Source organism: Gopherus evgoodei, chromosome 18, assembly GCF_007399415.2.
Source record: "Gopherus evgoodei ecotype Sinaloan lineage chromosome 18, rGopEvg1_v1.p, whole genome shotgun sequence".
Taxonomy (NCBI): Eukaryota; Metazoa; Chordata; order Testudines; family Testudinidae; genus Gopherus; species Gopherus evgoodei.
Window position 1 is genome coordinate 5,125,530 of NC_044339.1, and position 13,868 is coordinate 5,139,397.

General features: G+C 47.9%; 1 protein-coding gene across 9 annotated transcripts in view; it reads left to right on the forward strand.

Annotated features, from left to right (window-relative positions):
- Nucleotides 1–13,868, forward strand: part of PLEKHM2 (pleckstrin homology and RUN domain containing M2) — a 54,351-nt gene that overhangs the window by 16,895 nt on the left and 23,588 nt on the right. For 7 of the 9 annotated variants that reach the window (XM_030537962.1, XM_030537954.1, XM_030537959.1 and 4 more), the window contains 5 exons: nucleotides 7,185–7,291; nucleotides 7,895–8,004; nucleotides 9,514–9,613; nucleotides 11,382–11,469; nucleotides 13,429–13,615. In XM_030537962.1, coding sequence (XP_030393822.1) covers nucleotides 7,185–7,291; nucleotides 7,895–8,004; nucleotides 9,514–9,613; nucleotides 11,382–11,469; nucleotides 13,429–13,615 — 592 coding nt within the window. Of the gene's footprint in view, nucleotides 1–1,004; nucleotides 1,027–4,749; nucleotides 4,883–7,184; nucleotides 7,292–7,894; nucleotides 8,005–9,513; nucleotides 9,614–11,381; nucleotides 11,470–13,428; nucleotides 13,616–13,868 lie in introns of those variants that run through there. The other 2 variants (XM_030537957.1, XM_030537963.1) reach the window with 2 other exon arrangements.

The following is a 13,868-nucleotide window of genomic DNA, read 5'->3' on the forward strand; positions in this document are numbered from 1 at the left end:
TGGACATGGTGAAGGGAAGCCACTTTGGTAAAGAGAGCAAATGTCCATTTCATGCTTCCAGGGTGTGGCTTATAAATAAGGAGGGAAAACCCGAAGATGGGGAGTGCGCAGAATCTCCCAGAACGAGGCCTTTTAGGGAGAAACAGCAGAGTCTCCTGTATTCTGTTTAGTTGCAATATAATGATGAGTTTCCAGGTGGCTTAAATACAGACTGGAATGAGTCCATAACACCACTTGTTTGGTCAGGAATCCAACACTTTTATTCCCTTAATCAATGAACTCTGTACGTTCTGCTTGTCCCATCCCTGAGCAACCACCTCCCTCAAAGCACGGAGCTGCCATGGATAAATTTGTAGGGCCTATCAGAACCCACCCTGCTTTACATCTGTTGCTAAATGGGACCGTGTCTTTAAATGTGACTTTATTCCTGGCCCTTAGGCCTCCTCACTGTGGGAACGTGTTAAAGCGTTGGCTGTAGATAGTGTCTGTCATAGATGTTGAATAACTGAATATTATGCCGTTCGTCCTCCACCCTGGAACTGCCTATTAATAGCATAATCTTCCAGAGTATTTTCATCCATCAAAAAGCTGAGAAAATATGATTAGCTTTATGCCAAGGGGTGTGGGGAAAGGATTTGGAGGAATAAACTGGGATAAAGATTGAAGTGGGGTGTGAGTTCCAGGGGGGTTGAATGGTCTTTTTTCCAACATGAACGGTGATAGCTTTTTACCACTGCAGTCCTGCTAACACAGACCAGAGCCTGCAGGATGCATCGCGCTTACTGTACAAACTTCCAGAGAAGCCAGCGCCTCCTGATTACATTTAAAAGTAATTAAAAAGCTTTGATCCGTGTCTTAGTGGCACAGCCTTGTACATGAGTCATTCTGGTGGGGTTGTGGAGCCAGTCCTGCCTGGAGAACTCGCTGCCTTGGAAGGAACAAAGAGAACGACAGCACTAAAAAGCATCTGATTCCACCTGGGATCGAGCCTGTGACTAATCTGAGAACCACACCAGTGGCTTTATGGTGGGTGCCTTAGAATGATAGCGGAGAGCTCAGCCTGTGCCCAGCTCAGCTGAGAGCACAGAGGAAGATACATTCCCTGCCTCTAGGAGTTTCCATCTAGATTACATGGAACAGACAGACATACGCTGTGTGGTCAGATGAGTCAAGCTTCACGCTTCCATCCTAGGTTGGACTGGCTGCTCCGAGGCACAGCAGGTCTTTCTCCTGCTTGGGGGTAGGATTCCTTGGGTGGGATCAGTTCTACACAGGAAACCCTTGTTCTGCAGGGCTGTCTTCAGGCCTGGGATGTTGTCCTGAATTCTGTGATTTGTAAGGAAGTCTGCAGTGCAGTGGGGTTTTTTCAACGTTGAGACAAGACAACCCTTCCCCCCACCCCCCATCTACTTTGCTCTGTTACTCCAGCGTAAATCTGTACTAATTCCACTGACATTATTTGGGCGAGGCTGGGTTTACACCACTTGTACTGAGAGCAGAATTTGGCTCTGAATGGGAAGCAACTCCTAATTAATCCATAAACCAGTAACCATTTTAGATCCTACCAGATTTAAAGTCTCAGCTAAGATCTCATGCTAGAAAAAGCACTTAGAGAGAATCCTGCCCCTTAATCCATACAACCAAAGGCTTGTCTCTAATTATCTGAGCCTGACACTTCACAGCTACTAGCCACAACCTGGTGTCTGCCTGTCTAGCTGAGAACAGTGAAGCAGGGGCCACCTTGGCGCTAGATCGGAGGACTGCAAATTAGATGGGTCTGATGCTGGGACTTGATAGAATTCAGTCCTGGGCCAGTGCTGGAAAGGGGCTGTGTGCCCGAGGGATCAAATGTGGTTTTATGGTCTGCTGTCTTGTAAGCTGTCAGAGCTAGAAACAAGTGTTTTTGGCCACTGGAAAGCTGTGACCTGCGACTATTGCATAAAGCAGCAGGGCCAGCACTTCTAAACTGGCTTCTCTGTTGTGCCCATGTGGCACCGTTGGGATGGTTAGTGTCTGAAATGCAGGGGCTTTGTCCGTGTAGAAAATTCTGAGCACAAACGGGCTGCATCGAGGGCCCCTCAAAACCTTGTCTCAGCTTGTCTCCTGAACTGATAGCGAGGCTAATGGCTAAAATCACACTGGCATTGAAGCTGGGGGTAAAAAAAAGATAATAATCCAACTGGTTTTTAGCATTCATTATTAACTCCAAACTGCTGCCATTGGTCTGGAAACGGGGAACAGAACGGGAGAAAACGTCAGTGGCTGTGATGAATTGTCTGGCCAAGGCAAGTCTGCTCAGAATATGAGAGCTCCTTGTCTTCGGTCAAAGACTGAGTGGGAGGACTCTCTCTCTCTCTCTCTCTCTCTCTCTCTATGTGTGACATTGGATGGGCTCCAATGCTTTTCTGTTTGGGCAGAAGAAACAACATTTGCCATTTGTTGCACTTGATTTTGCAGACCCAAAGCATGACCAATCATATCTTCTTAATTCCAGTCGTTGGCTTCCTAGCCGAGCTAAGCAGGGAGACCTCACTTTAATTTTTCAGGGTCCCTCTTCTCTGGAAACTCTTCAGAGTCTGATCTGATATAGCTCAGAGTTGGAAAAGGTCACTGCAAACACCTGTAAGGCATGTGATTCCTTCATTTGTTACATAGAAATCGTGCTCGTGGGAGTCTGAGGTCGTAAGAATTAGAGCCTATTAGATCATTTCCCTCATTCCCTAGGAGCCTAGTTCAGGATCACATTGTGCAAATCACGTGGTTCCTCACTACCATGCTACCTGTGTCCTATAGGAGTAGTTAATATGAGGCATATGACTAAGATTAGAATGTAATCAGTAATCCTACTGTATGAATCTTGAGTATGTGTAAGAAATGGCCCCAAATAAGATGCTAAGCCATATGTATAATAGAAGACTGGCAAGTCAGCGTGTGAGAGAATTAGGATTTAGAGCTAAAGGGATTTCTAGTGTCTCTCAGTATTTTTTGCAAAAACAGAAAAATAATTTACAGTGTACTGCAAGAAATAAAAGGTCTGGGCCCTCTGAGCCGTCGGCTGGGATTCCTTGGCTGGAGCAGTCCCATACTGCAGATGTAGCCTCTCTCGGTCTCCATGTTCCCGTCCCAGTGAAAGTGCTGCCTGTGAAATTGCCTTCCTGCCTAAGTGCAACGGGAAAAGATAAAGATCCATTTTCAGGCCATGAAATCGGATCTTAATGGAACCCGGGGGCTGATGATGAAGACTCTTGTTTTATAAGCCCAATTATGCAACACTGTCAGAGACCAGTCCGGTGGGGTGATGTTTATCAGCAGCATTCTGTAGTCCAGTGGTTCTCAAACTATTGTACTGGTGACCTCTTTCACACAGCAAGCCTCTGAGTGTGACCCGCTCCCCCCAAATTAAAAACACTTGTTTATATATTTAACACCATTATAAATGCTGGAGGCAAAGCAGAGTTTGGGGTGGAGGCTGACAACTCGCGACCCCCCATGTAATAACCTTGCAACCCCCCTGAGGGGCCCGATCCCCAGTTTGAGAATCCCTGCTGTAGTCCTAGCAAGCCGTGGGAGAATGTGTGGAGTTCAGATCCTCGCTAACGAAGAGCCCTTTATCAGTATCAAAGACAAACAAATGTCTGACTTAAGCCAGTAATAGTAAGGAAAGGGGTCCTGCCTCTCTCTGTCCTTAATCTCCTCTTGTGATTCTTTCATGTTGCTAAGGTCTCTGATCCGTGTCTAATCTTAAAGTACGTTATGTGGTGCTGCAATAGCTAGGAACAGCCCTAGCTTTAACGGTCTTGTCTCTTCTCTGTTTACACCGATATCTGGTCTGATCCACTGGTCATTTAGATCCAGTGTGATTATCCAGATGGAGCTCAGCTGGATTTGATGTAGTAAAAAGTGTTGCTAGCCAGTAATATAATGTTCTTGTCTAGTTCCTTTCATCTGGTAATCCCAAAATGTCTCTTATGACTGGGACTGGAGCCTCACGACACACCTGTGGAGTCGGTGATGATTCTCCATTTTATACCTTGGGAAATTGAGACACAGCGCGGGAAGGGGACTTGCCAAAGGCCATACAGTGAGTCTGTGGCAGAGCCAGCAATAGCATCCAGACCCCTTGATTTCATCATTTCGAACTGGTTTTGTAAACTGTGAACCATGTAATCATGATTTGGTTTATAAACCCTCTGGAAAATCTGTGTCTACTGGAACCCCCAACATACCTTTTAACTCCAGTGCAGAGAGGTCTAGCAGCATGACCGTTGACCAACATGTTGAGTTGCATTTTCTGAAATGAGCGCATGTTTCTGAGGGTTATTTTGTTCCTCCCAGTGCTTCAGGGTGCTCTTGAAAACAAGTTGCTGCACCTCTCTGAGCTAGATCTAGGTGTGACTTATTAAATTGTGGTTTCTTAATGCTTTTCTGTAGTGCTTACGGAGTTTCAAGGAGGGTATTCTGTTGCCTGCATGATTACCAGCGGTGATAGTGTTTAGTGTATGTGAAGATTGGGGTAGAGATGGGCCATAAGCAACACCTTCGATCCAGACACACACATGCACTGCATCTGAGCTTTGCGACAGACCTGCTGCTAGGTTTGGAGAACACGCTGAGCAGCCTCCTACGCGTGTTTTAATGTGTGTGAGTGGAGGCTGTTGATATCACGGAAGGCGGCTCAGAGCCATTCTTTATCGAGGTGCTGACATCTGCAAGAACAGCGGCTGATGGTGAGAAATGACAGGATAAACTTTGCTCTGTTAAAAGCTTGCGTAGAACCCATCTGACTGTTCATGTGGGCAGACTGAACTGGAGCTGGGCACTTAAACCAGGCCGTGGCAGCTGCCATCTGAGTCTCTCTGTTTCCCAAGGCCATGGCAGTTCTGTGACTAACCAGGAGGCATTGTGGGAGCAGTGCAAATGAGCCTGCCTTTTGAAACCCGTCAGTGTAGAGCCAGCCTCTAGAATCCGATTCTGTTCTTTCCCCGTCTAGCACATTCGGTGTGGACGATCTCAGAGCACTTTACAGACCTTAAAAACTGAAGTCTTGTTACCGCCCTGGGTGGCAGGACAGTATCGCTACCTTTGTTTTATAGATGGGGAAACTGAGGCACAGAGGCAAAATGACTCAACCAAAGTTGCACAGCGAGTCAATCACCAAGCTGGGGATGGAACCCAGATGTCCTGGCTCCTGCCAAAGTCACAAGACCATTTTCTAGGCATGTGGGTCAGTCTGAGGCTTAGTACAGCCAATTAGCTGCAATGATACTTTACTGATTACAAAGATGCATGGCCATCTCGTTGCATCTGTGTAATAATAGTAATACTATGCGCTTCTCCTGGGCCTGTAACCTGGGGGGCCCTAACTGCACCACAAACATTAATGAATTAAACTCCAGCCCCTCCCTGGGTATTATCCCCATTTTATAGATGGGGAAACTGAGGTGGTGATTTGCCAGTGGTGCCCCAGTAACTCTGTCAGAGCCAGGACCTGAACTGCCAGTCCTGCGCCTAACCCAGAAGCTCAGCTGGTTGTCTAAAAAGGGAGAATTGGATTGATGTGTCATTACCCTTTGGAGAGATGCTTGGGGAGAGCTCGTGTTCCGTTTGAGCAGTTGTCCTATTGAATGATGAATATTGGTTTTATCGCACATGACCGGCTGTGAGAACCGTTACCTACACATCAGAGTTCCACACGCTGACTTTGTCCGGTGCTGAGCTCTGCTCACACCCCCGATAACCTGGTTTATTTAGTGACTTCCCCGGGCAGAAAAGCAGAGGGGACTGACCAACAGAGACACAACATCCACACCCAGTGAAGTGCCTGTCTCACTAGTGTCAGCGCAGCCATAGGCTCTGACTCTGTGGGTGCTCTGGGACTGGAGAACCCACGGGGAAAAATCGGTGGGTGCAGACCCAACCCAGCTCAACCCTGCCTCCGCCTCCTCCCATGAGCACGCCGCCGAGTCCTGCTTCTCCCCCCTCCCTCCCAGCGCTTGTGCTGTAAAACCACTACGGGGAAGGAGGAGGAACACGGCGCACTGGGGAAGAGGCAAGGTTGGGGCAGGATTTGGGGAGGGGTCCAATAGGGGCAGGGAGGGGGTGGAGTTGGGCAGGGGCAGGGGAACGCGAGCACCCACCAGCGCCAAGGAAAGTTGGCGCCTATGAGTGCAGCTCTTGTGAATCCAGTGAAAATTGTTGCCATCTCTCGCCCATGCGCACATATGGCATCTGCAGAGCAATGTTCTATAGATGCTGTTGTACGTCCATAAGCTATTTCAAGGCCTCCTTTGTGACACTGCAGATAACATCCAGTTCACCTCTGAAACCATATTTGAGGCACTGCATTCTGATTTGTTGGGTGGTTCGGATGTTCTCACCGCAGTCGCAGGAAGCAGAGTCTTTGATTTTCAACTTGTGCATCAAGTAGCCACATCACCCATGGCTGGGTCAGTAATAATATGCTTGTTTGGAACGGTAGATGAGGTCCGGAAACGTTGCCATTCCCTGGATGGATCCAGAGGCCTGGGGAGGTCATAATGCCATCTCCAAAACCAGGCAATTAAACAGGCTGTTTATTCAGTACTTCTCATTAAAAATGGGTCAAGATTGGCCTGTGTTTCCAAGTACTGCTGACTCATAAAGCACTGAAGTGAATGGCTGGTATCCAAAGCATAAGGAATATATATTTAGACACAAATACATGCTGGAAACATGCAACGACAATAAAGAAATATGAATCCTGCTGAGAAATCCCCTTCCCTTTAAAAGCACAGCCTTGCTGGCTGACCTGTGGTGCATGTCTCTGTGCCTCTTGGAAAATCGCCTGCCAAACGTACACATGGGTGCAAGCTGGTAGGTTTTTCAATGTGCTCAGCAAGCCATGGCACAGACCGAAGGAGAGTCTTGCAGTCCATTATGTCATCTGTCTGGTAGGGCGCTAAGGCCGCGAGGAGATAGGTGGATGCAACCCCAGTGAAGTCTGATGGAATTGCACTTGTTTGCCCCAGATCCAAATGTGGCCCTGAAATTGCATATGGGTGAATTAAGGGCTTGGGGTTTCCTTACGTCAGGGAGGGTCACTGAAGGAATGTATGACTATGGCCCTAGAGATTGTAATGTAATTGACTGAAACTTGGAGGGTTAGTCCCCTACTCGGTAGCTGACACCATCTCTTCTGTTTTCAGTTGCAGAGTTACTTTGCAGCCTGTGAGGATGAGACCCCAGCAATTAGGAATCATGACAAAGTCCTGCAGCGACTGTGTGAGCACCTGGATCACGCTCTGCTTTATGGGTAAGACCTACCATGCTGTGGGATTATGCATTCAGCTGGCCTGTGCCCCACCCAAGTTACAGAGCTGGGCTTGAAGAAGGGATGGGTGTTCAGGAAGGGGAACAAATGATTTCATTATGCAGTATCCTAGTGGGATTTCCCCAGATGCATATTTTGACTACCTGCTTCTAAACCCCTGTGTCAAAGTCATCCTAGCTGGAAAAAAATACTGCAGGGCACCAAGATTAGGGCCCCAACTCTTGTTTCCTCCTTTTCATTCTCTTCCATCTTTTGTCTTTCCCTCACCATTTGAAAGGTCTTGTCCTCTCCTCCTCCCATCTCTCTGAATTTCCTCCCCTTCTCCTCTCTGTTTTTTATTCAGAACCAGGTGCTTGGGTTTTGAAAAAGTTGTCCCAATTAGGAAACCCTCTGTAGCTCATCTTGTCCCAGCCTGACACTGAGACACCTTGAGTGGTGCTCCTGTGACACGACATTCAAAGTGAGGTGGTTTCCAATATGGACTATGGAGAGCACATCCCTCCCTCCACTCTTTCTAGGCAATAACTTACTTGCTTCAGGGTCTGAAAGCGATGAATTCTTTCCTTTCTGTTTCCATTCCCCCAGGCTGCAAGATCTCTCTTCAGGCTACTGGGTGCTGGTCGTTCACTTCACCCGCAGGGAAGCCATCAAGCAGATAGAAGTCTTGCAACATGTGGCCACCAATTTGGGGCGCAGTGAGTATTTTATTCTTCGCCTTCTAGAGCCACTCTCTCTGTGGGCAAGTCGCAGTTCTGGGAAAGCTGGCACGAGATCTGAGTCGGCTTTAATTGCTGTGTGTGAGATTCTGGTCTGTGTTCGCACCTGGCGTATGCAGGAAGTCTGTGAAGCAGGAGCCACACATGCGATCTCTGAAGCTAGCCCTGTGATACAGTCAGGAGTCTCCTCCATGTTTGCCTTGTCCAGACCAGGAAGTGCGGGGTCGTTGTGTGGTGACCATGGGTAGCACAGGCTGTTTGTTACAGAGGTGTGTAGATGACCTGGAATGAGACAATTTTAATAAAAAATACTGCAAGCCCAGTTACCAGCTGTTAATGAAATGCCCCAATCCCCCATTTGGATGCTCATATCTGGGCATAGAAGCCCAGAGATCACTTGGGCCCTAAGACCTGGTTGAAACATGCAAATACAGATTGAAGTATCAAAATGCAGGATTTGGACAGCACCAGCACTGGAAAACTGGGCCGGGCATGGCAGTAAAGTGTCTTATATGGTGTCTCCTGATTGTCCCCTTTTGGGGTTTGCACACAGATCTCGTAGTCAGGCTTTTCTGAATCAAAGGTCTGGATGTGATTCTAATGCATCTTTGAAACAAACCAGCCAGCCAGGCTGTGGATTTGGCTTGTAGGAGAGATTTTGGCAGGATGGCCCTAGGTGATTTGGATAGGCCCCTCCCATTCTGTCCCAGAAGGTTACTGTGTAGCTCCACAGGTACTGAAGCTCCTTTTACTTTGAGACAGACAGACAGGAAATATGTGAAATGTGCAGATTTTTTTCCCCTTTATTAAAAGTACATGGGACCTTTTTCACATCAAGGCCAGCTTTGAGCAGGAGTGCTGTCGAGAGCCCCACTGCTCTACCTGCTTATCCCTACTCTCTTCCCACCACTTCCTCCCTGCCCCAAGGAGAGGGGAGGAGAGCAGAGCAGAGCAGAGCACATCCATCATCCTTCAGTGAAATTCACCTCTCTTTCCGCTCACACATTGTCCTGCAGTAGCTCCTGATTGTCTAGTATCCTGCTCATTATTTGAAATGATTTAGGGAGTGATTCTTGGTCTGTTAGTCCTGCCTAAGCCATTCATTGTAATTATTCGCCATCTGAAATAACAGCTGCTATAGCTTTTGATTGCACTTGTTGGGCACACTGAACTGTTTCTGTTTTGTGATTGGTTGAGTACAGCTCTCTTTAGATTGTCGCTTACGCTGCAAACACTCATGATCATGAATCTGAAATTAATTTCCTGCTACTTCTTTCTTAAAATCCCTGCGTCCAGGAACATTCCTGCCAGTGAACTGATTCACTGGACTATTCATGGCATATGAATGCAGATGGGGTTTGAACAGCCTCAGCAAACTGGTTTAAAAATATGAATGAATATTTGTAGGTCCCCCCCCATCTCTCCCAGTATTTGCCCAGCTCTGGAAAGCAGGGTCTGCTGATAAATAACCTTTGATGCTTGTTTCAGGTCGAGCGTGGCTATACCTGGCCCTCAACGAGAACTCGTTGGAGAGCTACTTAAGGCTGTTTCAGGAGAATCTAAGTCTGCTGCATAAGTACTATGTCAAGTGAGTAGCACAGTCCTCTCAGCCCTGCCAGCTGTCTCCTGGGCTCCGCTGCTGGTTACATTTTCCTTTTAGGAAGCTAATCTCCATTTTGCTTGAAACAAACTTGCAGCAAATCAGGTTCCACTCCCTCTCCCAAGGTCTTTGGAAATGCTGAGTGCTCGCAACTGGGTTTCTAGGGAAAAACTTGGCCATAGACCTCAATTGTGCGGGCACTAGATTGACTAGTGCTGCAGATGGCATGCTGGGGCACTGTGCTATCCCAGGCAAAGAGGACGGTGTGACTGCTCTATGTAAATGTGTCTGCAGCCCTGCCTGGAGCGAGCCAGTGGACCTGCTCATGGAGTTTCAGCTGTATAGAGCCAGTCTCTCATGGATGATGGTGTATGGCTGCATGGCACTTGCTTGTCATGGCCAACACATCCTTCTAAACATTAACAAAAATATGGAGTATGTTGGAACGTGATTGTCTTTAATATACTAGACTAGGGGTAGGCAACCTATGGCATGCCTGCCGAAGGCGGGCACGCCAGCTGATTTTCAGTGGCATTCACAGTGCCTGGGTCCTGGCCACCGATCCGGGGGGCTCTGCATTTTAATTTAATTTTAGATGAAGCTTCTTAAACCTTTTAAAAACATTATTTACTTTACATACAACAATAGTTTAGTTCTATATTATAGACTTATAGAAAGAGACCTTCTAAAAACGTTAAAATGTATCATTGGCACGTGGAACCTTTAATCAGAGTGAAAAATGAAGACTCGGCACAGCACTTCTGAAAGGTTGCCAACCCCTGAACTAGACAGAGACCAGTAAGGCGGGGATAAGGCATATTCTCTTACTTCCTTTATTGACATTTGGTAACATTTTTAAAGGTGCATAAGTGACCTTAGGAGGCGAAATCCCTCTGATTTTTCAGTGAGGCTCCCAAGGGACTAAATCATTTTTGAAAATCAGACTTAGGCTCCTAAGTCACTCAGGCCCCTTTGAACACTTTACCGATAGCAATTATTATGTAGTTTATGATCCTGGCAGCCTCTCTGTATGTGTTCACAACTGTTTTTGGCTACTGCAGGTACCTCCTGAATGTCACACCTGCTTTGTGTTACTGTACTTTGCTTCTCGCTGTCTTGAATGACTATGACCCACTCTCCTGCCCCCCTCCATAGATGTGCAAAGGACCATAACTGTTTTTATTTTGCAGTGAGGGGCACTAGAGGGCCTGCCACTTGACCAATGCTTGTGATGAATTTGGTAAGCATGTGGGCGATACATTTAAAAAAGAAAGCTCACCAGCTTCTTGGCTAGTTTGATGCCCTCACTGCAAGTCAAGTAGATGTCTCTTGATCCTCAGGGTTTGCAAGGAGACTCCTTGTCTGCCTCTTTCATCCAGAGGACAGATGGTTACGGCATGCCCCGAAGGCTGATCTTAACTCAGGAAAGGGCAAATGTCTAAAGGAAGTGCAGCCGGCTGCCTCTCCTGAGCCTTGAGCCTTCAAGGGAAGTGTGCTGCCTTCACAGCCATTCAACCCTGGTTTGCTTCAAGCACAGATACCAAAGAGAAACCTTGACGTGCTAAAAACAATGTGATCCCACTTCGGCTGTCTGAGTCTCAGGTTGTTTACAGGGTTAGCTCAGGGTCATGTCCTGGAAACCAGATGGGTGGAGAATGTGTTTTGATTTGTAAGATCATGTGCTCGGTGAGGACACTCGCAGCTGTTTTGTCTCCATGCCAAAGCTGAACGTTCTTATATTTTATCTGTGTCACAGGAATGCCCTGGTCTGCAGTCATGATCACCTGACCTTGTTCCTGACGCTGGTATCTGGGCTGGAATTCATTCGCTTTGACTTGGATCTGGTGAGAATTACTGTCTTTGCTGATGGATAGAAAGACTGTAGAGCAGGAAAACCCCATGCACCATTTGAAGCTTGGGCCAGCTTAATAGTTAATAAACTCTGCCCCTTGGCTGTCCACGGCGCCTGCCAGAGAGATGCACCCTCAGAGTTTCTCTGCTGCAGTAGCTCAGATATAGCCCTTGGTCAGAGGCATCATTCAGTTTCACAAGTCAGCACTTCTATAGTTCTACAAAATACGACATTCTCCACCCTGGGCACGGCTGGGAGAAGGGAGCATAGGGCTGTCATGTTGGGCAAGGAACGGGTGCTTCTACTAAGGGAAATTTTTGCCAAGCTCTGGCAAAGACTCAGGGCTGGTGCAAGGACGTTTCGTGCCCCAGGCAAAGCTTCCACCTTGCGTCCTCCCTGAGCCGTGCGGCAGCTCCCTACCCCCCCCCCCCGAGACGCCCCCCCTGTGGGGGATGCGTGATACATAAACACGAGCATGAGGGCAGGATGGTAGAAGGCACAACAAATGGGAGAAGGAAATGAAGTGGGGGAGGACGGAGGTGGAGATTTGAATTGGGGGAGGGAGGGAGAGGAGAGATGCTGATAGGGATGAGCTGACATAGGGCCTTCCAGGTGGTGAAGGTGGATCTCAGGTAGTGAAAGACCAATGAAAGTGAGTCAGTGAGGGATTTCCAGGTTGGGGGTTTCTAGGAACCAAACATGTAGGTTCCAAAATCCCTACTTGTGGGGAAAAGTGACTGTAGAACTCAAGGAGCTAGAGCCCATCATGTACATGGATGGAGAGGAAAGAATGGATGTTGTTCCCCATGCTGTGCTGTTATCTAAGCAGCATTGAGTGTCTGTAGCCACTCGGCTGCCTGTCCACCCTAAAGCACAGTGCAAAGAACACTAGCCCTAAGGAGAGGAAGTGGTCATGATGGCGGATTGTCTATTGACCTTGCTGCATATGCGTTTAGAATACCATGGCTGTGAAGGTTTCTGTTTCTGTTGTGAGCTTCGGACATGAAGCTACACTGAAGCTTTCACTAAGTCCATTTGAGGTGTGATGTTTGGTTCCCTTTCTCCACTGAGTCTCTTTCCATCTGCTACTCTGTGGCTGGCACAGGTTTGCTTCCTGCTGCAGGTTCAATTTCCTGGTGGTGTCCTCTTCCTCCTCCAGTGTCCGGCCAGCGCAAGTGGCCTGCTGCTGGATCAGCAAGTCAGTTTTGTTCCCTTGGCATCTGTGTGCTATAAGAAAAGAGATTGTGTTAGCCAGAGTCAATGACTAGAGTTCCATGTATACGTGTGTGGAAATCTATGTCTGGCTTGCATTTCCTAGGGCTCCCTTTGTAGCTCTGCAGTGATGAGAACAAAATATTTGCCAACAGCCTGAGGGATAATGAAGTCATTCAAAGCCAGCAAGGCTTCCTTCTCAGTCAGGGGGGAACTTTTCCAAACAACGGTTCAGTCCCCAGCAGAGACTTAGTCAGATCATGAGCTACTGTACAACCCTAGTCCCCGTGCAGGAGTCTAACGTCGGGGTGCTTCAAAGGCAAGACTGAGGAGCGTTGACAGAGCTGTGGGAAGGGCTGGGCTAGCAGAGGGGTCAGGATTGAGGGGCATTGGCCGAGCTCGGTGGGGGAGCCCAGGAGAGGAACAAGAACCGGTCCTGCAGGGTCAGGATTGATGTGCAATGGTACATCTGTGTGGTGGAAGCTTGCTCGGTGCCGTACACAATTTGCCTGCTACTGGCTAGTGCTTTCAGAGTGAAGTTAAAACAAGGCACTGGAATGTCGTCATCTCTGCTCATCCTTTCGTTTATTAACCATGTGTAACCAGGTTATTTGCACATCTAATGTCATGTTTGTATTCCACACGGCTGCCCATGTTAATAATGTCATCACTGGCCGAGTTGTCAGAGGAAAGGCTGCGTCTGACGCAGTGACTCTCCTCTCTGTGGCTCTGCTCTCAGGACGCCCCTTACTTGGACCTGGCACCATACATGCCCGATTACTACAAGCCTCAGTATCTGCTGGACTTCGAGGATCGCCTGCCAAGCTCCATCCATGGATCAGACAGCCTGTCGCTCAACTCCTTCAACTCGGTCACCTCGACCAATCTGGAGTGGGACGACAGTGCCATTGCACCTTCAAGTGAGGGTAAGTGGCTACCCAGGGCAGACGGAAGGGGTGCATGTGCAGTTTCTGTTTGCACAAGAACCTGAATGCTACAGAATAATGAGAGAAAAGAGACAATACCCAACCCAGCAGAGATCTGATTGGCATGTCTTCTCGCTGGGGCTATGATTAAAGCTTTGTAGCTGGGCACACTCGTGCCTTCCCATATATCCAATAATGTGCTGTCCCATTTGCTAAGAATCCACTGACTCAGTGGGCCAGATGAGAGACAGGC